Raw genomic sequence first — 25,422 nt, 5'->3', positions numbered from 1 at the left:
TTGGCTGCGATAGCCTAATTTCATTTTTTTTAAGATTACTGATAGTGGGATCATTGCGATGATGAAGAGAAGAGGTGAAAGTGAATCACCTGGAAAATTCCTCGCTTGATATTAACCATTCCGTAGATCTCATTCCCTACTGCCAACTCAGTTCTCCATTGTTTCATCGCCTTTTCAGTAACGGATGTAATATTTTTGCTAATGCCAGTTGTTTCTAAGCATTTTATGATCCTATTATTATTATTATTATTATTATTAATGTGTTTTGTTTATATTCAGCTTTAAATGTGTAATAAATTTGATTGGTGGAGAAAGAAACTAAAGATTGCCTCAATTTCATTTTCCTTGGCATAAGACGGAAGGAAAGAGAAATGTGATTGGGCTTTCAAGATTTTGTTATTTTAGCCCATAATAATGAAGAGAGTTCTAGTGTTTCTTGTGGTGTCTGTTTCCTAACCTGGCCTACCTTGAAGAGCTGACAATAATCCTGTTGTCTAAACAGGGATAAGGGAATTCCTGAATATTTCTTCCTGATTATAGACGCGGCTACAATAGTGAATTCCCGCAGTAGGCGGAGGGTTAGATGATCTCCAAGATTCCTTCCAATCTTTGCGCTCTATGATTCAATCATTCTCCTGAATATGATGAGCTGTTCTACACTCAGAGGTAGCGGGCATCAGTTTCCTTCTCGCCAAAACCAGGAGCGGCATTGTTTGGAAGCCTGAGATCTTATCTCTCCAGGAACTACTGCAAAAACCTTAGTTTGAACACATGAATTGGAGAGGGACAGCAGCACTATCTGTCTATCCTTGCCAGTGTACTGCAACCACACTGGAGGAGGAGACATAATTCAGCAGGTGGGCAAGTCCTGGCAGGAAGAGAGGGAACAGATGGTCGAAGGAAATGCGTCCTGCCAAGCACTGGTTCCTGCAGGAAACTGGCAGGCTCTGGGCATACACACCTGCTTCAGCCGGTTGACTGTGTCCATGTGCTCATCCCTGGCTTTTTCAATCTCTCTCAGTTTTTCCTTAGTTGCCTCCACCTCTTGGTCTTTTAGCTGCAGAGGAAACAACCCAGTTGGAGCAGGAGAGATACGAGTAAGATAATTAAAAGGCAGAGGAAGAGTCCCATATTACTCCTCTTACATGAAAAACGTCAGTGGCTGAGAAAGGACATTTTCAGGGGAAAAGCACAAACTGCATGACTAAAATCTGCTGTGTAAGCTGCTCTTCATCACTGCAGGAAAAAAAGCAGCTAACATGTGAAAGGAGCCCAAGTGGCAGGAATGAAGAAAACTGGAGAAGCGTAAAGAAGGAGAAAGACTGTTGACATACTGCTCGCTCATTCATTCATTCAATTTCTATAGCCACCCATCTCAATAATTGTCCTTTCCAAGGGCTATGATCTGCTGCTCTGCACATTAGCTGCAAATACCCCATTCAGTTCCACAGCAAGAACTACTGTTAGAGCTGCTGATCATGGCATTTCAAGCTATATTTTCATTTATAATCTAAAGAAATTCTAGGGAATCTTTTAGGAACTCTGACGGACGTTTAGTTAGTATGGTATGATTTTTATTAAAACAGTCCTGGTTATGTTCCATTCCTATCTCCACCCCTTGCCACCATAAACAGGTGGAGAAGTGCAGGGATCATAGTGGGGAAACTCACCATAGCTAAACAGATTTCAATTTGTCAAGTAGCACCTCTCTTTCTGGAGCCAAAAGACCGATAATATGAGGCTGGTTCTGGGAGATAGGAGAATCAGCACCATGGTTTACACCAGTGGTAGTCAACCTGGTCCCTACCGCCCCCTAGTGGGCGTTCCAGCTTTCATGGTGGGCGGTAGGGATTTGCTGTAACTCTGCTTTATAAATTTTATTAAGTAAAGTTACTTCCCTACTTTATAAATCACCATTACTGTGGAACCGGTGGGCGGTTAGAAAATTTTACTACTAACAGAAATACAAAAGTGGGCGGTAGGTATAACTACCCCTGGTTTACACAAATGTAGCATTCAAGTTTAAGGTAAGCTCCCAAGTCCCCTTTAAATTATAATAACATTTAGACTTACATCTAAGGAATTTACAGCCATCTCTAAGCAGTTTACAAAGAAAAATTATAGGCGATTCACTGCCTTTGCCAAAGGCTGTGTGCTGGCTGGGAATCCTGGGGACTGTAGTACTAAACATGGCTGAGGAAGACTGACATTAATCTACCTACCCGTTTCCCTGTAGAACATACAAATCAAACACCAATAAAAAGTAGATTAAAATTCCTCCTCAGTATTAGTTCAAAACAGTGGTGGGATTCAGCCAGTTCGCACCTATTCGGGAGAACCGGTTGGTAACATTCTAAGCAGTATGGAGAACCGGTTGTTGGAAGAAATCTCATTTTGTTTTTTCCCCACTTTACAGGGCTAATCCTGTAAGGAAGGCAGGAAGGAAACATTCTGGTGTTGTTTCTAGCCTAATCTTTATTGCCCTGCTTACAGAAACTGCCTCTCCGGTTAACCCTTATGACATTGCAACAGCTAAGGTGAAGCGCCCATCAACGCGAGTGATGCTGAGTTGGCCACGCCCACCCAGTCACATGACTGCCAAGCCCCACCTACCCTGCTGGGCAGAGAACCGGTTGTTAAATTATTTGAATCCCACCACTGGTTCAAAAGCACTTGAGCATTTGTCACCAGTTGCCTCAGGAATACCACTTTTTAATTAAAGAAAAGGGCAAAGGCTAGTTGGAAGAACTGCATTTTCATAGTTACTGTTGCTGTTTTATCGATTTGAAAAGCTTGAACAAGAGAAGAACAGCAGGGAGTAGCAACTCAGAAGGCTTTTCCCCCCCTAGACGATACTTGCCTCACCAAGGACGATCAGGGCATCTACCAGAGATTTCCCAGGACAGAAATCTTACTTTAAATATGGACGTTTCCTCACCCTTCTGACATTTGCTCAGGCCTAATCCCAGAGCAGTCCAGCCTCCGCCAGGTTGGAATATAAGATACAATTAACAGATAAATGCTCACATCCTGCCTATTTTGAAAGGGTTTCAATGACAAAGTGCTTGGACTTGTGTTTACTGTGAAAGTCTTGAGCAGTCTGTCACTTTCCAGCCTTCCTCTCAGTGACTGTTTAATCAAAGGAAAGATTGATATCAAGGACAAGGATAACGTTTCTCCCTACATCCATCCAGTCATGGAATTTCTCCCCCCAAACAAAGTCTATCTAAATTTGTGCTCTCAGACACCAAGCAAAAAACTTTTTTATTTAAAACTCAAGCCATATTATGTACTAGTTCGAATTTTTTAATATGCTCTTTTAATTTTTTTTTTTTTGACTGCAGTTGTAAACTCAGTCAGGAATCCAATTTGATAAAAACTAGTGTAAAAAGATTTCAGGAAAAAAAATATCACTCATTCACATTAACGAAAGAGTGGTTCTTGAGCATTGCAGAAAAGCTCCATGGCGTAATTTTTAGAATTGGTATGTGTGGAGAACCGGTGGCCCTCCGGATTTTATGAATTACAATTCCCAGAATCCCTCACATCAGTCTCGCTGGCTGAGATTGCTGGGAAGTGAAGATCACCAACACTGAGGGCTGCAGATCCCCCAACCATGTCCTACACTATCCATGTCCAGAGAGGACCAGAAATCCATTAGACCCAGCAGCCAATCAGGTGAAAGCAGGCTGCTCTTCACACCAGCCCCATATCAACCGATTGGCTGCAATAAGTGATACCTAAAGAGCAGAACAGACAAAACTCCTTAACCGAGAATTTGGCAGTGTTATGCCAGACGGCATGGAAGGAAACTTAACAGATTTAAGACAAGGAAATTTAACAGATTAACAGAGTTGGAAGGGACCTTGTAGGTCTTCTAATCCAACCCCCCGCCCAAGCAGGAGATCCTACACCATTTCTGACAGATAGTAGTCTAGTCACTTCTTGAAAGCTTCCAGTGACGAAAGCTCCCACAACATCTGAAGGCAAGCTGTTCCATTGGTTTATTGTTCTCACTGTTGAAAATTTCTCCTTATTTCCAGGTTGAATGTCTCCTTGTTCAGTTTCCATCCATTATTCCTTGTCTGGCCTTCAGGTGCTTTGGAAAATAGCTTGACCCCCTCCTCTCCGTGGCCGCCCCTCAAATATTGGAGCACTGCTATCATGTCTCCCCTGGTGCTTCTTTTCACTAGACTAGCCATGCTTAGTTCCTGCAACCATTCATCGTATGTTTTAGCCTCCAGTCCCCTAATCAACTTTGTTGCTCTTCTCTACATTCTTTCTAGAGTCTCAACAACTTTTTTTATAGTGTGGTGACCAAAACTAGATGCAGTACTCTAGGTATGGCCTTAAAGGAAATAAATAGCTGTCATTTCTCAAGCCTGGGGAGAAACAGGCAATTCGCAGCCCCCAATACCTGTAAATCAGCTGCATGCTGCTCCTTACAGATTCTCAGGGCCTCCATGTGTTCCTGCTGGTGCTTCTCTATCGACTCCTGGGGAAGAGGAAGAAAACCAGAGGCTCAATAAAAGGCTAGAAAGGGAATCTGACAGGCCTATCCAGAGAATGCCACTTCTAATGTATGTCCCACTACCCAGGTGTAAAGCTGAATCAATAGACACACAAAAACTGGATTTCTACAACTGGAAAGGAATTGCTACTCCGTTTCTCTTCCAAATCAGTACCTCTGCCTCTTTAAGGCGCCGTTCGAACCAGCCCTTGGTGCCGTCCATGGATTGGATCTGGAGCCGTAGCTCTTCCACAGTTTGTTGCATGGATTCCAGTTCTTGACTACGAGCCTAATGAAGAAGAGGAAGGAAAAGACTGCAGACAATCCCAAAAGCAGAGGAAATTAAAGACACCTAGAATGTCCTTTGTTCCCGGACCCGGGGGAGGGGGGCAGGGGAACGGGCATAACAAAGTTTCACTCTTTTAGCATGAGAGCCAGGGGTGGGTTTCAACCGGTCTGCGTGGACCAGTTGGTCAGTGAACCTGGAAGTAAGTAACTTCCGGGAATGCTGAAGAGCCCGCCCGCGCTCCTTACCGGTCTTTGAAGGCTTCTGCATTTCCACGCAGGGATATGGCACATACGGCGCCTGTGCGATTCTCCGCGAGCAGCTGGAGCATCGTGCAGACGCTAAGATGCATGCGTGAACTGCACGCGTGCACGAGGATGCCGCCGGCCCCGTTCCAACCGAACCGGTTGGAACGGGATAAGCAACCCACCACTGGTGAGAGCCAAAGCTCCCTTGATGGTTCTTCCTAGCAAAGTCTTACCAGTGATTTCATTTCTTGGCCCCAGTGTAAACGTGAATGTTAACAATCATAACCTAGGCAGCAGCTTACCTAGAATTTATACCTAGATCAATTTTAGGCAACCTTTTGCTGCTTGCTCCTTCTCATAAAGTTAGGGAGTTCTTCCTCCCTTAGAGCAGTGGTCTCCAACCTTGGCCACTTTAAGACTTGTGGACTTCAACTCCTAGAGTTCCTCAGCCAGCTTTGCTGGCTGAGGAACTCTGGGAGTTGAAGTCCACAAGTCTTAAAGTGGCCAAGGTTGGTGACCACTGCCTTAGAGGATGTGAAATGCTCAACTTTCCTTAGGAAGACAGACCAAATTTCTGACCCTTAAACCTTGAATGCAGCCCCGGTACCTTCTCCTCCTTGAGCTGGCCACGCAGCTCGTCCTCCTGCCGTTTCTTGTGCTCGTGCAGCTCCCGCAGCTCCCGCTCATAGCGTGCCCTCACAGCCAGCATCTCTTTCTCGTGCTGCAGACGGAGGTTACCGAGCTCTTCCTTGTGGCGTCCCTTTTCTTGCTGGGTCTCAATGGCCATCTCATCCAGCATGGCTTTGCGTTTCTCTGCTGTCTGTGGAAAGCAGAAGGCACAGCTCAGCCCTATATCCCACTTCCAATACTTCCAACTTCCAGGAAGTTTGCCTGTTTAGAAAGTTTGCGTTTTGAGACCAAAATCCTCGGCTCCTTTAAAAAGACTAAGCACTAATTTCGGGTCTTCAGAGTTGCACTGAGAAATTGAAAAAGTCATTGGGCTCTTTCTGGAGAAAGTCAGGAAATCAGGTAAAAAATGGAACAGCTTTCTTAGCCAGCAGATACCGTTTTAGCAATAGCAATAGCAGTTAGACTTATATACCGCTTCATAGGGCTTTCAGCCCTCTCTAAGCGGTTTACAGAGTCAGCATATCGCCCCCACAGTCTGGGTCCTCATTTCACCCACCTCGGAAGGATGGAAGGCTGAGTCAACCTTGAGCCGGTGAGATTTGAACCACTGAACTGCAGATAGCAGTCAGCTGAAGTGGCCTGCAGTACTGCACCCTAACCACTGCGCCACCTCAGGACATGGGACATGGTAGCTCAGTGGGTAAGATGCTGAGCTTGTCGCTCAGAAAGATTAGCAGTTCAGCGCTTCAAATCCCTAGCGCCAGGTAATGGCGTTACTTGTCCCAGCCTCTGCCAACCTAGCAGTTTGAAAGCAGGTAAAAAATGCAAGTAGAAAAATAGGGACCACCTTTGGTAGGAAGATAATAAGTGTTCTGTGAGCCTTCAGCATTTAGTCAGGGCAGCCACATGACCATGGAGAACGTCTTCGGACAGTGCTTCGGCTTTGAAACGGAGATAAGCTCTGCCCCCTAGAGTCGTGAACGACTAGCATATGTGTGCGAGGGGAACCTTTACCGTTTTATCATCTTGCAATGTTCCCTTAGCTACTATTCTTCCTCCAATGCCCTTATCCCATTCCTCCTTGTCCTTTCCTCTATTCTATTTTGCTTCTAATTTCATAAACTTCATACTGAATCATAGTTCATTCAGAGTAGAAACTCATCAACTCTTTCTTGACATCCTGATTTAAGGGATTTTTTTGCCAAACGGTAGTGTGCTTTGAAGACAAATAGGATCAGTTTAGAAACCTCGATGCAGAAAGGGAGAAAGAAGCAGGCCATGGCATGGCAATTCTTCTGCTCATATACAAGCATCAAGCCATGATTGAAGTTGTCTGAATGAGCCACAATGTATAACTCCACTCTAGCTTACCTTCCGTACTTCATCAAGCTCTTGTAATAATCTCTCCTTTTCCTGCCTGAGTTCTTGAACTTGCTCCATAAGACGAGTATTGCCCCGGAGTGACTCCTACAATAAAAGGTGAAGATAATGAAAAATGCTATCTTCTAAGACACTTCTATCGGCACCAGGGTTTTGTCAGAGGTGGTACACTGCCTCTGGCAGAAGACAATGACACACCAATAAACAAAGAAGATCCCCCACCAAGCAGCCCTAGCCTGATTCCATATTATTGGGCTATCAACAGGATGATAGTAACCAGCTACATAAAACGCTTCATCCCACTTCAATTCTACACCTAGGCTAAGCCCTTGAAAGTAAGAGTGAAAACTTTTTCAGCTTGGGAATTTGTCAGGTGAATTACCCAGCCTCCTTTCACACTGACAAATTTAAAATAAGGTTCAGGATTAAAACACCAGTCATTTGAAATGAAAATATGTGGGATATTGGGGAGAATTTTGCTAACACACCCAAATGGGGGCCAGAATTCAGGTAGCAGTTGGAAGGCTAACAGGAGTAGGAGAAAGAGATCAGTAAACAATCAGAAGGCGAGTGTAAAAAATGCAATCATAAGCAAAAGGGCATGAGAGGTAGCAAAACAGTCCTCTCATGCTATATATATATATTTAACTTCTTACTGCTTCTTTTCTTGAGCCAAGGTGGCGCAGTGGTTAAGTGCAGCACTGCAGGCTACTGCTAGATCAGCAGGTCAGCGGTTCAAATCTCACCGGCTCAGGGTTGACTCAGCCTTCCATCCTTCCGAGGTGGGTAAAATGAGGACCCAGATTGTTGGGGGCAATATGCTGACTCTCTGTAAACCGCTTAGAGAGGCCTGAAAGGCCTATGAAGCGGTATATAAGTCTACTGCTATTGCTATTGCTATTGCTATTGCTATTTTCTCTGTGCCATAAAGGTTCAGAATTGGGGCATTTTGCATATTGTGCTCAAGGGTGATAGAAGGAAGGAAATACAGAATATGCAAATAGCTGGCTGGGCCATGTAAGCTGCAGCAGGATGCTTGGGCCACAGGGCCTGTATGGGCCTAATGCCTTTGCCCACCTGCAATTGTGTGTTGAAGTCATCCCGCTGGGCAGCCAATGCCTCCTTCTCATTCTGACGCTGCTGCAGCTCATCTCCCAAAGCTGCCACCTGTTCTCGCATCAGATTCATTTCTTGAGTCTTAGATGTCTGGATCTACAGGGCAAGAATGCAGCAGGACGAGAGAGGGAGGAGAAAGTTTACAGACCTTTCAGAAAATCACATAGCACTATGACCTACCCTCCTGGCAACACTGTGGGTTCTCCTTTCCCTTAAAAAAGAACTACAACCATAGATTTCCGCCCCCCCCCCTCCTAACCCAAGCACATTTCCACACGCCACTGAGCTTTCATGCATTTTCTTCATTTTTTTTAATTTCACAAGAATATTTTTAATTCACTGTACGTGTAAAAATGAAGGGTGCTTCTTTGATGTTACCCCTTGCAGACAATCATCTGACTTTCCGCTTAATTGAAGTTTACAAACCAGCTTCAAATTCCACTGACAATAGGAATTATTAGGATTAATTATAATGGGTGCACACACATTTCTTAACAACAGAACAATAAAATGAAATGAGAAACTGCATGGTTTTGCCACTGACTCCTAGTCTCCTAATCTTGGACAAGATTGTTATCTCATCTGTAATCAAACTCATTAGTTTAATCTCTATGAAAACCCACTGAAAATTATTTTTGATGCAGATGAATTTTTAAATATTTTTGAAGTGCAAATTAGCGTGACTTTTTTTGCTTTTTTTCTTTTTCTTTTACTTAGCCTACATTCCAGAATGAGGCACTATGAAATTTATATAAATTATGCTAATTTGTAGTTGAATAAGAATTCTTAGCACCAGCACATTTTTATCGATTTCGCATAGGATTATCAAAATATTCAGAAATACCGAGTGATTTCTGACTAACCAGGTTTGATTTTGAAAAGGTAATTTATAGATTTTATAATTGTGTTATCATGTATAACTTGCCTTTAAAATCTAAAACTTGGCTAATCAGAAATTGCTCTGAGCTTTTGGCCTATCGAAAAGAAAGAGTTCTTAAAGAGGTTTGTAGTACTTTAAAGCAGGAAATCTAGTGTAGTCCTTGCAATGTCATAGATTCCAAGGGTTTATGCCCATTTTTCTTTAAAATGTAATTATTACCCAAAAGGTGCTTAAATACAGGTCACTTTCATTTGTGCAATAGCATCATACAATATTCTAACAATCTTTTCTCCACATTCTCTTAAACCAGCCTTGTCCAATCTACAGCTTTCCAGATGTGGCAGGAGTACAACTCCCATTATTTCCAACTAACGTGTCTTACATCTAGAGTTCTTACAGCAGATGTGATTGTTGGCACAATCTATCCATGTCTTAAGCTAGGAAAAAAGGAATCTTGTCCTGTCATGAATGACAAATCTAGCATCTGGGATATTTTCATCTTCCTTATCATCATAGCTCCTAATCCCCAAGGATAGACGCACACAACACAGAGAGAGAACGAGAGGAAATCACAATGCAATCTCAGTCACTTTCTCCTAAGGTGACACAGGCCACTTCACAGCAGGACAACACAACTCACTTTCCCCTCAAACACTTAGATGCTTCTTATTTTGAACAAGCCAGGAATTCCTTTTGTTTAAAGGCACAAAACAAGTAAAATTTGCAGGCTTCATATAGGCTTAACCTAGTTTGTTTGTTTGGGTTTGTTTTTTTAAAAAAAAGAACAACAACTCTTCCATAGCCTAAAAAAAAGAAATCTGGGTCCCAAATCTTTCTGTGATTCAGTCCTGGGTTGTGTTACTGCTACTTTCATTGCAACTCTTAGCCACTCAAAAAAGATGGATGTTCCTGGGCTTAAATAGCTGCTTACCCTTGCTAAAGAGAATCACTGTGGTTGTGCACTGATGAAGTGAGGTGAATAAGTTCCTTGAACCAGAGTCAGTGTGATATGGAGTTAAAATACCAGACCAGGCTTGGAGATGCTAACATTTGAATTCCCAGTTATCCATGAAACTTAGAAGATAATTTGGAACCTGTCTATTCTTACCCTATCTTAACAGGAAATGTTGAAAATCCATGCACATCTCACACAGACAGTATACTGCAGAGGTGGGTTCCTACCAGTTCACTAGAACCAGTTCGTCAAATCTACCGAACTGGTTAGAAGAGGTTCCCCCAGTGGACCCGGAAAGCAGGCCACACCTACAGAAGAGGTTTCAAATTTTTTTGAAACCCACCACTGGTCCTTGGATATGATTATTCTACACTATCATGCTCATATTTATAAAACTCAGTGCCTCTGTGAAAGGTAAGGATGACTACTGCGTTTGTGGTGCAATCAGAACATTGCGTGTGTTGAAGTTGTTTTAACGCAAACCAAAGATGCCTTTAAAAAAAACAAGTTTACATCATATTCTTATGCATGCCAGTGCTGTGTATGAGGTAATTTAAGGTGGTTCTGACAAGTGTCATCGGCATCTTGATATCCAGTCACATGGGTGGCAAGCCACTCCCATCCGTCACATGGGCAGCAAGCCACTCCCACAAAGGAGGCCCCACCCAAAGGGTAGGTTTGAACAATTTTTGAAACCCACCACTGTTATACTGGATGAAGGGAGGAATGTAAATGCAATAAATAAAATAGGAATTTTTCACACCGCATTGTTGCTGGTCATTTAGTCTCCCTTATGCTGTAAAAATAGTATACATAACCCTCCCCCTCGTAAAAATGAATATTCACAGCTTTCAATTTCATCACCCTCACCACCACCTTCTACGTCCCCCTGACCACTTGGCTCAGAAGGCAGAACCTGGTACCTGTTCTAAGGCTGCAAGGTTGGTTCTCAGAGCATCGTTTTCAGACAGAATGGTCTCAACCTGTTCCTGGCTCTCCGCACTTTGGCACGCAACCTGAGGGCCCATGAAGGACAGGATGGGCAACAGAAAGGAAAGAAGGAAAGAAAGAATGAGAGGCGGGAGGGGAGAGCAAAAGCAGGAGGGGAGGAGAAAATAAGGATTAAAAATAGAGCAAAACATGGAACTAACAGCCTTGGGCAAGGGTTGCGATTGGTTTTTATTTTGTTTTTAGAGAAAGCAAGCTTGGAAACCAAATTTTAAAAAGAGACACACATCAATTGCTATGAAAATAAAACAACGAAATGACCACATTTAATTTACACTTACAAGGACAAGGCACAGTTATTAGAGACTCAGCATAATCACCAAACCTGTTTGAGAGAAGAAGGAGGTTAAAATAAAGAAAGCAAATTAAGAGCAGGGAAAAGTCCATGGGAGGACAGGAATCAAAGAGAAGAAATTGGAGAATTAAATAGAAAGGAAGAGAGTCATTTCAGTGTTACGTTCCCAATAGTAAGAGCTATGATGTATCAGGACAGGCCTCCTGGGTAGAAACACTCCCCCCCTTCAAACAAATAAGGGGAGACACCCCAAATTTAGCCAACAACTCACTGTATATTATGAGTGAAGCAATGTGTGCAACCATTTCAGCTGTAAATTACTGTATTTGAAGGAAAAGGATTTCCAGAAAGTATTTAGATAAACTGTTGGGCCTTCATTAGGCCCTTCCACCCAAAAATTGACCCTTATTGTCTGTAATTTCTAAAGCAATGTTAAATTGCAGTGGGCCTAAATATTAAAGTATTGTACTAATAAATAAGGGGCTCTTAATCAGGCTTAGTCAGGCGTACAAAGTATAAAGAGTAGTTAGGAGTGTGTAGTGGTGCTCAAGCCAAGAACAAAGTAGAACCAAGGTCTGTGATTGATAGGGAGTTAATGTTAGTGTTGAGGACTCGTAAAGTCCTCGACTTATGACCTGGTGGCTAACAACCAGCCAAGCCGTGCCCTGATTGACTAGGGCGCGGCTTGGCTGAGCGCGGGCCGCCAGGGGCGCGCTCATTGGCTTTCCCTGCTTGACAGCTATTTATACGGAGCTGTCAAGCAGGGAAGGTGCTGAATCGCCTGTAAATAGTTACCTTGAATAAACCATTCTTGTTCTGGCAGTTCTGGCTCCAGTCTCGTCCTTCCGCCGATCCACTAAAGTTAGGAGCTCTGTATGTTACACTTTGACGCACAATGTCATTTTAAGTACACATTACTTTCCTCCGGCACGATCTTTTTCTATATATTTTCTACTCCCTCAAATATTCCACACACCCACATTTCAGACCACACTTGCTAAGAACCGGTGTGTTCCACCATTATGAAGTAGACAAATCGTAATCAAAGGAGCTAAATATGCTAACAGAGTTTTAACAGACTTGAAGAAAATCCCCAAATCCAATTCAAGAACCAGAGTAGGGTGTGGAAACTAGTCACATCCATAGGTGTTAATAGGATACCTGCCCACTTTAGATCGCTACCCTCAGTTTTGTTCCTAGTCCTCCAAACACTGTTTAGCACAGTGTTTCTCAACCTTGGCAACTTGAAGATGTCCAGACTTCAACTTCCAGAATTCCCCAGCCAGCATTCGCCCAGGATCAGTGACTCCCATGACAATATAAACGGCTGAGGTACAAACGCCAAAAGAATCAGCCTAGGGATTTGCTGAAGTATTGCATAGTCTTCCCAAAATGTCAAGTTCATCTCTTGACTAAAAAATAAAGTTTAGAATGCACCTAAATGTAACTTAAAACAGACAGGATGTGAAACTCAACATTTATGGGAGGGAATGTAAGAGTAGGAAAGAGGGGAGGAATGGGAAGAAGAGGGGAAGGGTAAAGGGGAGGAAGGGGAAGGAGAGAAGGGAAAGGAGAGGAGGAAGGAAGGAAGGAGAGAAGTACACCAACAGAGTTAGGAAAATTTTGAAATCTAAATTGAATGGTGGAAATACAATCAAGGCCATAAATACCTGGGCAATACCAGTTATAAGATACACAGCTGGTATAGTTAACTGGTCACAAGCTGATTTAGACCTTTTGGACCGAAAAACCAGGAAACTAATGACAATGCACTACAGTTTACATCCACGTGGTGATACTGATAGACTATATCTGCCCCGAAAATCAGGTGGCAGAGGATTATTACAAGTGAAGCAAATAGTTGAAGAAGAAAAACATGCACTGGCTGATTATTTAAAAGAAAGTCAAGAACATCTATTAATCGAAGTAAAAATCTATTGAAGTTCCAACAGACGAAACAAGAACACAGAAAAGATGTGATAAAATCAAGAATGGAGAGTTGGCAGAACAAAGCATTGCATGGCCAATTTCTGGAAAAAATAAAAGATAAAGTCGACAGTGAAAAAACCTGGTTATGTTTAACAACAGGTACATTAAAGAAAGAAACAGAGTCACTAATCCTGGCTGCGCAAGAACAAGCTATCCGCACAACTGCAATTAAGACCAAAATCGAAAAATTCTCTGATGATGCCAAATGCAGACTTTGCAAAGAAGCTGATGAAACTGTTGATCACATACTCAGCTGCTGTAAAAAAAATTGCGCAGACTGATTATAAATTGTGGCACAATTCAGTAGCACAAATGATCCATTGGAACTTGTGCAAAAATTATAATATTGAAACAGCAACAAACTGGTGGGAACATCAGCCTGAAAAAGTCACCGAAAATCAGATGGTCAAGATCTTGTGGGATTTTCGCATACAAACGGACAAAATACTGGTGCATAATATCCCAGACATCACACTGGTTGAGAAAAACAAGGTTACAATCATAGACATCGCAATACCAGGTGATAGCAGGGTCGCTGAGAAGGAATGTGAAAAAATCGTAAAATACCAGGACTTAAAAATCGAAATTCAACGACTATGGCACAAACCAGCAGTGGTAATTCCAGTGGTAATTGGCACACTGGGTGCTATTCCAAAAGCACTGGAATTACATTTAAAATAGTTAAAAATTGACAAAATCACCATCGGTCAAATGCAAAAAGTCGCACTGCTTGGATCTGCACGCATATTACAAAAATACGTTACGACGTCCTAGGTGTAGGATGGGTGGGGCCCGACTAGTAATCAATGCCAAATCCGGCGAAACAACTGGCCGCTGTGATACAATTCTGTTGTTGCGAATAATAATAATAATTTCAATAGGGTTTCCCGAAGAGATCCATGAGATAATTTTCCTTTAAAATTAAGGGAACTTTGAATAATCAAACTGGAAACGTCAATGATGCTATAGCTGAAGAATTATTTTCTGATAGAATAACGATAGATGAAATATCCAATTCATGGCTGATATGTATTTTTTTCCCACAAAAGTGTTTACTTAAAAAATAATAGTGTAAAATGGAATACTGCTTACTTCACTTGAAGTAGAACAGCACTTCCATCACAATGGCATAAAACACAAAACTGTCTCTTTACATCATCCAAGATGAAATGCCTTAGGGAAAGAATAAACAAAGAGGTAAAACAGATTTTACCCAATACCAAATTGGAAGAAGCCACAGCCAGTCTATGAAATCCCATTTGCGTACCAAAGCACATGGCAAAGAAGATGTAAGTCCCCCAAAAAGTATCACTGGCAACATCTTACAATTGGTTTCCCATAGCAACTCATTGTGAGGATAAAGTTAAGTGTAACTGTGCCCAAATAAGCAGCATAGACTTAGGCAACATGTGAATCTTTAAAAGGGAATCAAAGAATATGGCTTTCAAGAGTAGAACTTGAATTATACTTGAAATCAGGAGCCAACCTTTCACCCCACCAACCCAGGGGCACACTGAATTTTGGTGGTATATTGGGGGGGGGGGGGGCTGGGGGTCATTTCCATCCTACATATACCCATAGATATATAATTTTTATTAAGAACGTTCATTGGAATAGTAAAATCTAATACAATGTGAACTTAAGGAAAGAAAAGAGAATAAAATAGAGTGCAAGGAAAATTCTTAACATTATGATTAAATTATCTTCAGCTCAGGATTAAAAGGCAGATTCATCTGTCATTTTCAAACTTGTTATTTCAAAGATCTCTAAGAGCTTATAAATAGTTAATGATCAATTTCCAAAAGTGATTAGAAAATGAGGTTTGCCCCTCAGTTATTTTTGTTAGGTATAATTACTGATTGTATAGTTGTAGAGATTAACCTGATTTTGCATTTAATAACCGCAGCTAGACTGTTGGTGGCGCAATACTGGAAGAAGGAAGATTTGCCTACTATTTAAGAATGGACATTGAAAGTAACAAATCTAGCTGAGATGGCTAAAATAGCTGCATATCTTAAGGACCATTCAAACGAGAGATATAAACTGGAGTGGAAAAGATGGATTGATTATATTCAAAACAAATATGGGACTAAGAAATTTCAGATAGTTTATGACTAAAAAAACCAGGAATGATATAAGTTTTTTAGAGCTAGCCTAGCAAGGAGGAGTTAAACCTCAAGTGAAAGATGTTATTAACTTTTTTTTAAAGTTTATTTTAGAATGTTTTTGTTAAAGATTTATACCCTGAATTAGTTCTGGGAAGCGGGGGGGGGGGAGGGGGGGGAGGAAAGTAAATATTTGTAAAAGTTTGTTTTTCAAAATTTTCATTAAAAAAAAAAAGAAAATGAGGTTTGCAAATTTGGCATTCTTTAAAAGTTTCTGCTGCAATTGTAAGCAAGATGGCTAATCCCATTGTCGCTCGGGGTTCAAACCTGCAGAAAACCACTGACTATACTGGAAGTCCTCAACTTACGACCACAACTATATCCTTAAAATAGCTTCACCTATGTTGATTGCATCATGACACCACCGTTTTCTTAAGATTGGAAGTTTCTGAGGAAAAGGTACAACCCTCAAAAACTCAAATATTCCCCCATGTCTGCGTTAAAATGAGAAACTAGACTTAAGTACTATGGACTTGGATGAATTATCTGAAATTCAAAGCAATTAAGTTACAGTTTATTTTGTGATGGGAAATAAAATATTTAGAGTATATCCAAGCATATATCAAGATAAGGCTGGCTTCAAACGAGGATGCTAAGGATGTATTTTGCTCTATTTTGTAGCTTTGGCAGTGCTGAAAAGACAGAAGGGAAAAAAATGGATAGTTCTGAACAAAACTCACCAACTGATAGTCCAAATACATGCGAGCCACCAAAAGGATTTTAAAATTTCATTTTTTTGAGATTTTAGTTGAATTTTGCAGTCCTATTTCTAGTTGCAAAATCAGGTAATCACAGTAACACTCTTAGGAATGTACGTACTGTTATCTCATGATTAAAATAAAATTGATGAACTCTTGACATATGAAAATTCCTCGGAGCTACATGGTCCATTCACCAGGGATAAATTACCTTTGAGAACAAAAAGTTGCAACTAGGTCTTTGTTGATCAAATATTAAATCAAAAATCAATGGGGGCCGGATGAGTCACTTTTATAGTAAGGAATAAGCCTGAAGAGATTGAGATTTATTTTATTTATATGCCGCCCTATTCCCAGCGGGACTCAGGGCGGCGAACAACTCAAGGGGGAAAGGGAACACAAAGTACAAGACAAGCATTGCTCAAGAAATATTGGGGAGAGGAGGAACAAAAGGAGAACATCGTAACATTTCTCAAGAAATTGAATAGCAAAATGGAAAGGAAAACAAAGAAATATTAAGACTATTTCATATTAAGTAGCATCTGGGTTAAATAAGTGGTCTGAACTGTCTATTTTCAAAAAGAAAGAGGTATCCAATACATATACTTTTACATAGGAAATTCAACATTTTACACCATCTGCTCCTTGGATGAAATTAAACCTAAGGTAGCAAGTTGTGTAAAAGAAATGAAGATTCTGATACAACATTCTCAAAATAGCATAGTCTCCAAATCTACATGTAAAACATGTTGAATGAATATCGTCCCTGGAGACACTTACAATGTGAATTTGGTATATGAAGTTAATACTGACCAAGGAAACATACGAAAGAGAGAATGCACATCAAAATTCTTTTAAAAATGCATAGATGGTTTTGCATACATCTCTCTCTCTCCTATCTCTTTCCATCCCTCTATTTGAGCAGAGCAGTGGTGTTTTCCTAATGCCGATTTTTTCCAAAAGATTTAAGCCAATTGGATGGATTTTAATTTTTTTTATTTGCCATAGGTTGAGAGTAGAGAAAATCAGAATTTAATTCTTCTCCACAACCTTTGAGATAAGAAACATTTCTTCCCCTACCAGCATAACTTCAAAACATGAAATTACTTCCCCTTTTCATTCAGAGACATCAGGAATGACTCCATTTAGAAAAAAAAAGAAAGAGATTATGAATGGAGAATCTTGCACTATAAAATAATTAAGTCCATCGAATGAAAGTTATTCCCATGTATCATGGGAATCATTTCATTAAAAGGGAAGGTACTAGCAGTGCTCTCCAGATTATTTGGATTATTCTCCCATCACTCAACCATGGCCAAAAATGAGGGATTATACAAGTATATTGTTACACTTCAACTCAGTACAACAATAAATTTGGCTTCTCTGCTCTCTCTATACTGGAATTAGTTTCTTCTTGTGCTGATAGAATATTATATATATACAGCAAGCAGAACCTACATATAGGTCAATACTGTACTTTAAATTCTAGGGAGCTGGGATTTGTTCAGATAACAACTCTCATTAATTGCTACACTAGCTTCACTTTGCTTTTTAACTACTTAGCAGCATTATAGATTTTTCCTGCGTTTTGCGGCCTGTAGGATGGTTCGCTGTTCAGCTCTGCTACTGATTCTGCAATAATGGATTTATCCGATTTGTATGCTGCCGAATCTATCCATCAGCATACAAATATGATGTCCATTCTCACATTAGTTTACATAATAATAGTGATTAAAATTTCTATGGTAAACAATGTAACTCCACGATAACATATTCAATGCTAAACAAAATAAAGAACAATCAGTCCCAATGACATTGCAATAGCTAAAATAGATGCTGGTTGATTGTAATCTCATTGCCATGTGTATAAACTCAGACAATATCACAATGTACAACTGTTAACTACACATACAATTTATATTCAACCAAGACACATACAAGAGAATCATCCACAAAGACCTTTCAGTTCTGATTCTCTTACAGGGGGTTCCACCACAAAACCGCGCTTGACTAAACCGCGTCCGACTAAACCGCGTGGCTGACGTCATCAAAAGGGCGACAACAGCGCAGAGACAGAAGCACGCTGTAAACCTTAAACCTAAAATTAACCCCTAAACCTAACCCCCCTAAACCTAACCCTAAACCTAACCCTTAACCTAACCCTTAACCTAACCCTAAACCTAACCCTAACCCTTAACCTAACCCTAAACCTAACCCTAAAGATAACCCTAAACCGAACCCTTACCTTAAGTTGAATCGGCTTGCTTTCAAAGTGCTATTTAAAGCACCCTTCTTTCTCCGCGCTGGCTGTTGTCGCCCTGTTGATGATGTCAGCAACACGGTTTAATCGGGCGCGGCTTAATCGAGCGCGGTTTTGATGGGTCACGCTTACAGGGAGCATCGTAGAAAGACATTGCAGGGGAACAAACTTGGTGTTGGGGGGGGGAAATATGTGAATTCAGGTGCATAGCAGATAACTGCCTTCTACAATCTTCTGACATTTTAGCACATTAGCACAATTTTACATTGATATATGCTTATGACTGAACACAAAGGCATCATTCAAATGAGGAAAGGATAGCTAAGAGGAGTTCATTCAATAAAGCAATACACGGCCTTGTCTGAAATTGCATCAGTTTCAATATGGGGCAAGTGAATGATATAAACCAATTGGATACAGTATCTGTCTCCCCACTGAGATTCCCCACTGAGACTCACAGGGCGGTGATACAACAGCCTCCTTGAGATGGAGAAGGAGTAGTTTTACAGCAACTTTCCATTAATTATATTTAATTCTTTTGGAGCATTACTTCAGCAACTGCCATTAATAGTGTTCATATTTTAAGTCCCAGGTTTCTATTTTTTTAGCTGTTGACTTCCATACATAGAGAAACATTACAATGTAATTTCATATTTAGGTTTTATTAGGTTCAGTTGGATTTACTGACAAGGAAGTATCTAGAGAAAGATAACCTCATCCCCATCAGCAAATCAAGATTTCTTTTATAAAGTACCAAGGAGACATTGCATGCTCTGCATTCAAAAATATACTTAGGACAGACAGACAGATATAAAATCATACTGGATCAACATAATTCACACACCCACACAGAAGAGTGTGGCAAAAATAGGAACAGAATGCCAGTGTGCAACTTATTAAATTAAATGGAAAGAATAGCAGGCAAATAATTTGATGGAAAGTAAGATCACAGTGCCAAAAAAACAAACCACAGATGACTCTCTACTGAAGTGACTCCTTGAACAAATAGGGGCAGGTTGTATCAATATTGCAGCTAGCCAACCCATTTGCCAGTCAGCCATATGGCTCGTTTTATTTATTTATTACCCACATCCTTATATGTGACTTATCACCACATGTCTTGGAGTGCACAGTCTAAAAAGAGCCATAAGATCACTACGGTGATTTTGAATGCCTGCAAGCAATCCCTGCCCCAGCCCTCCCCGCATCTCCTGTGGGGTCAGCACTTGAAGGATCCTCTGTCTACTTCGCACAGATTCTACCTGGAGGAAAGGAGCCCAGAAGTAGCAAGAGTTCAAGTCAGAGGTGGGTTCCTACCAGTTCGCACCTATTCGGTAGAACCGGTTCGTCAAATCTACCGAACCGGTTAGAAGAGGTTCCACCAGTGGACCCGGAAAGCAGGCCACTCCTACAGAAGAGGTTCCAAAAAATTTTTGAAACCCACCACTGGTCCTTGGATGTGATTATTCTACACTATCATGCTCATATTTATAAAACTCAGTGCCTCTGTGAAAGGTAAGGATGACTACTGCGTTTGTGGTGCAATCAGAACATTGCGTGTGTTGAAGTTGTTTTAACGCAAACCAAAGATGCCTTTTAAAAAACAAGTTGACATCCTATTCTTATGCCTGCCAGTGCTGTGTGTGAGGTAATTTAAGGTGGTTCTGACAAGTGTCGTCGGCATCTTTGTATCCGGTCACATGGGCGGCAAGCCACTCCCATCCGGTCACATGGGTGGCAAGCCACTCCCACAAAGGAGGCCACACCCACAGAGTAGGTTCGAACAATTTTTGAAACCCACCACTGGTTCAAATGTACAGAGCTTATATATGATAATCAGCGCTCTGAATTGGGCCAGAAACCAACAGCAACCAGGGTAACTCAAATAGGAGTTATCCTCTAAACTGGCTAATACTAGAAAGCAAGAAGGCACTTTGCAATCACTTCCCAGGACAGCCCTATGTAAAGTAAAGGAGAGAAGTCTAGCTGAGCGATAAGGCACTGCCTTTATTATCTCCTGATCCAATCAGTCTATCTGCCAGGAGCCAAGGCCTCCTTTTTTTTTTACATTTCAGGCTTCACTTAAGATGATTCATTCTAAACGTTTTAGATTCCTGTTAGCCTCAATCACTTGGCCAATGATCAGGGATGATTAACAATTAGGGAAGTTGGGTTCAACCATCTACATGACTTTGGGCTGACCTTGGTCACAGTAGCATAGGAAAAAAACTACAAAACATAATAACAAACACAGATTATTTTTTTAAACTTCAAAAGGTCACACACATCTCCAGCTTTTATGACTTGAGAACATGTTATCATTAGAAACATAAATCTTTGCCCATGGCTACAAAAGCAAAATCAGAGTTTCATACTGTCTAGAATTCCTAATGCCAAATGTACTCTAATAGCACAATTTATACAGGCCATATAATTCTGCTTCTTTGGTGGCAAATCCGAATCGCCTTATAATAAACTTTGAAACCATATAGCTCTGTGGCCAAAACCAGAATCCATTCAGGGAGCTCCCTGGGTATCTGTTACTTCTAATGCAATACACTTATCATCTTATTTCAAGAACAGGCATAAGTTTATATGCATATGCCTTTCATATGCCATTAGTTCCAGCAACTCAGTACTGCTTGAGACTGATGGGAGCTATAAGCTCAACCCCCCCCCTCCCAAAGCAAAAACAGAGATTAAATCCTCCACAAAGGCCTACAATATCAGAAAGTAAACTTCTTGCCAAAAGTACAGTTTGAGGCAGATCAGAGATTCTTAACACATGGGCGGGGGAGGGGGGGTGGCAGACAGGTAGAAGGCTCACTCACCTGGTCCTGCAGAGTCTGAAGAGCCAGTTCATGTTCTTTTTGACCACTCTGCAATTGGCCCTTTAATTCCAAGAAGCCCTGAAAAAGAAGGAAGGCATTTACTAGAGAAATAACATAAAGGGAAGATTTCACTGTTTGCATTAAATTCCACCAGGATCACATCCTGGATGGAGACAGCCATGCCCATAAAAATTATCAGGTGGAATCAATAAACCTCAGAACCACTAAAAAGACAAAAAGCACAGGAAGAACGGAAGGGGAGAATCCTATTTTCTAGAGCAGGAAACAAATGGCCCACTATTGTTAGCTATATTTGTGCTTTATCCACTTTAACAAGTCTGTGGCATTTCCTCCAAGAAATTTCAGGAATGGGAGTTCCATGAGATAGTAGAAATCTATCCAGTGAGTAGAACAATCTTATACATATGATTTATAAACAAGCAAACAACCCATCATATTTCTCAAGCTTCATTGGGGAAAATTGTGGGGGCCCCCAAAAGACATTCACGCTTTATATACCAGTGTTTCTCAACCTTAAGAGGTGTGGTCTCACTGGCTGGGGAATTCTGGGAGTTGAAGTCCACACATCTTAACATTGCCAAGGTTCACAATCCCTGCTTTAGACACTGAAAAGCCAGAATTACTGTACAGATTAGAGCACCACCGCCAATCTTTTGGGCACCAGGGACTGGTTCCACGGAGAGAGAGAGGTTTTTCCATGGACCGGAGGAGGTGTGGTTTCGTGTGGTGCCTGCATCCCATGGATGGAGCTTCACCTGTTACCATGGCCCGGTTTCTGGCATGCTGAGGACCGGTGCTTGTCCGTGGACCAGGGGTTGGGGACCCCTGGATCAGAGAGCCAAAGCTGAAAAGAACTGGGCAAATACACAGCTAGGCTTTGCCTCAAGACCTCTCCACGGATAAAACTAAACCCTTCCAATGAAGAGGTTTTCTAGCTGATGCTTTCTAAATCCAACCAATCAGGTCTCCTTAGCCATGCCTTAAATGTGACTCAATCTGAATTACAGGAGAAGGAAAAAATGTCTTTTACCTGATTTGTGGACTGGAGTTCTTGCTGCAGCTTCTGGTTATGGAGTTTCAGAGATTTGAGCTCCTCTTCCTTCCGTTGTTGGATCTCCTCAATTTTGGTCCTGAACCGTGGAAGGGGAAATTTGTTTAGAGGGGAGAGAGAACTCAGGGACAATGTTTTCTTCTCCATAAACTGCTCTGTTGCCTTTGGGTCATTCTGCCCGTCGTTTCATTGTCCCTCCCTTCACCTCTCTACTCTCGCGGGAAATGCCTTTTTCATTCCCATCTCATCCACTCATCCCCATTTCCAGCTTCATAGTTTGTCTTCCCAGGCATGTGGTTCTTTTGCCACTTTCTCTTCAGCACCCATGACTGCAGCAAAAGCACTCGAACACCATGACTGCCTAATGCTCCGGCCCCGTATCCAGTTTCACTTTCGGTTAAAACCTGCACCCGGCTGATGGAAATTCCAACCCAAAACCATGAAGCAAGAACCTCCACTTTTCAGCAATGCTCAACTCTGGGGACTTTCATGCAGGGGTGAAATGCTCTGAAGTCTGCTACTGGTTTGCTTGCGCGCGCATGCACGCTGTTCACCTGAACTAGTAGTAAAAAAATGCTACCTGTTCGGGCAAAGCAGTAGTTCCGATGACCAGCTGTGCGACAATCAGCTGCGCTGCGTGATTTCTAATCGGACGGCACAGCTGATTGTCGCACAGCTGATCGTCGGGAGCTACTGGTTTGCCCGAACAGGTAGCATGTTTTTACTACCGGTTCAGGCGAACCGGTCCGAACCGGTAGCATTTCACCCCTGCTTTCATGGACATAGCCATGCTTTCTAAGCAGCGTAAGGAAAGTGGTTTGCCACTGCCTTCTTCTAGAGTACTCTTATTAATTCAGTGCTGAAATCTGGCCAACAGCTCTGAGCTTCCCAGATGGTCCCCATCCAAACTGTAATTAAGGCTAAGTTTGCATAGCACTCAAGACCAGCCAAGGTTAGCTAAGAGGCACAACACTGGAACTAAATTATGCACAGGTGTCTAATCTATTCTGTAGTGGGGTCTGCTTTACACAGATCATTTGTTTTTGCTAAATGGGTTAGAGAGATACACCAGCATTCTTGGGCTTAGAGGCTCTGCCTCACCTACCCACACAGTATTAGATAGCTTTCTTCGGCTAGAATGTAATCTGTTATTTTATTATGAATGTAATTTGTTATATCATTATAGTATCTGAAAGCCGTACTGCATGGCTTAAATAAATGCCATGAAAATGGGGCCAATGATCACTCAAGAGGCTGGAAGAAGGGGGAAGAGTCCCAAGGCTTTCTGCTTACTTAGCTGGGCCCACTTCAAACCTGTCAGGCATGAGTGCAATTCATTCCACGCCATCAACTGGCTTGCTCAGCGGAGTCCCATGGGGATCACCCTGCCAAACTTTATGTAATGCTTTCACACTGCAGTGATTTCCTGATGATCTGGATTGTAATACTGGCGGTGGATTTCAGTTCTCCAGCTTCCTTCTGCTATTTCTCCCCCGCCCTCCCTCCCAAAACCTTGGCTTCAAATGTCCTTTGGAAAGCTCTATTCCAGGGGTGTCAAACTCAATTTCATTGAGGAAGGCATCAGGGTTGTGTTCGACTTCAGGGGGGGGCATGGACGGCTTGACGTCACTTGTGTCGGGGGGCGCCTGTGGTACCTGAGCCCTCTGCCAGCGAAAACAGGCTCCCAAGTTCCGTTTTCGGCTGGGACGGGCTCCTGCAACCCTCTGCCAGCAAAAACAGAGGTTTTTTTGGGGGGGAGGCGGTCCTCATGAGCTCCGTTTTCTCTGGCAGAGGCACCACGGGCCAGTCCTTTGCTGTTTCCACGAGCCAGCTCTAAGTACCCTGCAGGATGGATCCGACCCGCGGGCCTGGAGTTTGACACCCCTGCTCTCCTCCAATCACCTGGTGCTTCTCAAACATGTGAAAAGTGCATTGTTGCACTGGCACAGGTGAAATTCCAGATTGTTCAGCCCATACCTGCTATCATTGTAGAGAGCTTCTTTTTCTGTCTGAAGGCGCACAAAGCTAAAAAGGAGAGGAAGGGAGGCCAAGATAGGGGGAAGTTAAAACACAGAACAACAGAATAACAGAGTTTGAAGGGACCTTGGAGGTCTTCTAGTCCAACCCCCTGCAACCCCACTAGGCAGGAAACCCTAATAAAAGAGAGGCCAAAGTTGATTCTCAAAGGGAAGCCGCCCTGCAGAACATATTAACATTCTCTCGGCAGTGGAGGAAGGAGCATTCTTCAAACTTCTTGAGATGATGGCAAACTTTCACTTGTACCAGGAACAGCAATCAAGCAGGTAAAAGCCTGGCTAGCTAATTCTGTCCTGTAATTCTGTCCTAATTGTGTTGCTCCCCTCCGGGAGGAAGTTTCCAAATATTTCTAGCAGGACTATGAGATTCTGTAACACCTTTGTTCCCTTTGCCATCTGTCTGGTAAACTCTCAAGACTCATTTTTCTCACCATCTTCATGTATACATACGAACTGGACTGTAATGTAACGCTTCTCTGTGTCATATAATATACGTATGTGGGTATATGCATAATTTTGTATTTATTTATTTAGTCATGTTAAGGCAATGCATATTAGAGGTGGAGACCCTTTGAGAGCTGTATGCAATGAAATTTCATTTTAATGTATGCCGATTAGTGTACATTCAAAGTGACAATAAAGTTATCTATCTATCTATATATCTATCTGTCTGTCTGTCTGTCCGTCCGTCCGTCCATCCCACCATCCATTGATCCATATCTATCTATCTATCTATCTATCTATCTATCTATCTATCTATCTATCTATCTATCATCTATCCATCCATCCATTCCACCATCCATTGATCCATATCTATCTATCTATCTATCTATCTATCTATCTATCTATCTATCTATCTATCTATCTATCTATCTATCTATCTATCTATCTATTTATCTATCTATCATCTATCTATCTATCTATCATCTATCTATCATCTATCTATCTGTCTATTTATCATCTATCCATCCATCCCACCATCCATTGATCCATATCTACCTACCTACCTACGTACCTACCTATATCTATCATCTATCCATCCACCCCACCCTCCATCCATTGA

General features: G+C 41.8%; 1 protein-coding gene across 1 annotated transcript in view; it reads right to left on the bottom strand.

The window, feature by feature from the left end:
• The window catches only part of GRIPAP1 (GRIP1 associated protein 1), a 94,382-nt gene that overhangs the window by 51,712 nt on the left and 17,248 nt on the right, over positions 1 to 25,422 (bottom strand). Inside the window, exons 10-19 of the mRNA XM_087710781.1 lie at positions 24,301 to 24,348; positions 22,303 to 22,402; positions 21,252 to 21,329; positions 10,929 to 11,021; positions 8,132 to 8,266; positions 7,046 to 7,141; positions 5,652 to 5,864; positions 4,686 to 4,799; positions 4,418 to 4,495; positions 962 to 1,057 (exon numbers count right to left, since the gene is read on the bottom strand). Of these exons, the coding sequence (XP_087566907.1) occupies positions 962 to 1,057; positions 4,418 to 4,495; positions 4,686 to 4,799; positions 5,652 to 5,864; positions 7,046 to 7,141; positions 8,132 to 8,266; positions 10,929 to 11,021; positions 21,252 to 21,329; positions 22,303 to 22,402; positions 24,301 to 24,348 (1,051 nt within the window). The remainder of the gene's footprint in view (positions 1 to 961; positions 1,058 to 4,417; positions 4,496 to 4,685; positions 4,800 to 5,651; positions 5,865 to 7,045; positions 7,142 to 8,131; positions 8,267 to 10,928; positions 11,022 to 21,251; positions 21,330 to 22,302; positions 22,403 to 24,300; positions 24,349 to 25,422) is intronic.

The sequence above is a fragment of the Thamnophis sirtalis genome, unplaced genomic scaffold (assembly GCF_051295495.1).
Source record: "Thamnophis sirtalis isolate CommonGarterSnake01/CBP01778 unplaced genomic scaffold, rThaSir2_p1.2 scaffold_3, whole genome shotgun sequence".
NCBI classification, from domain to species: domain Eukaryota; kingdom Metazoa; phylum Chordata; class Lepidosauria; order Squamata; family Natricidae; genus Thamnophis; species Thamnophis sirtalis.
Note: the sequence above shows the minus strand (reverse complement) of the source record. Positions and strands in the feature narration are given on the sequence as shown.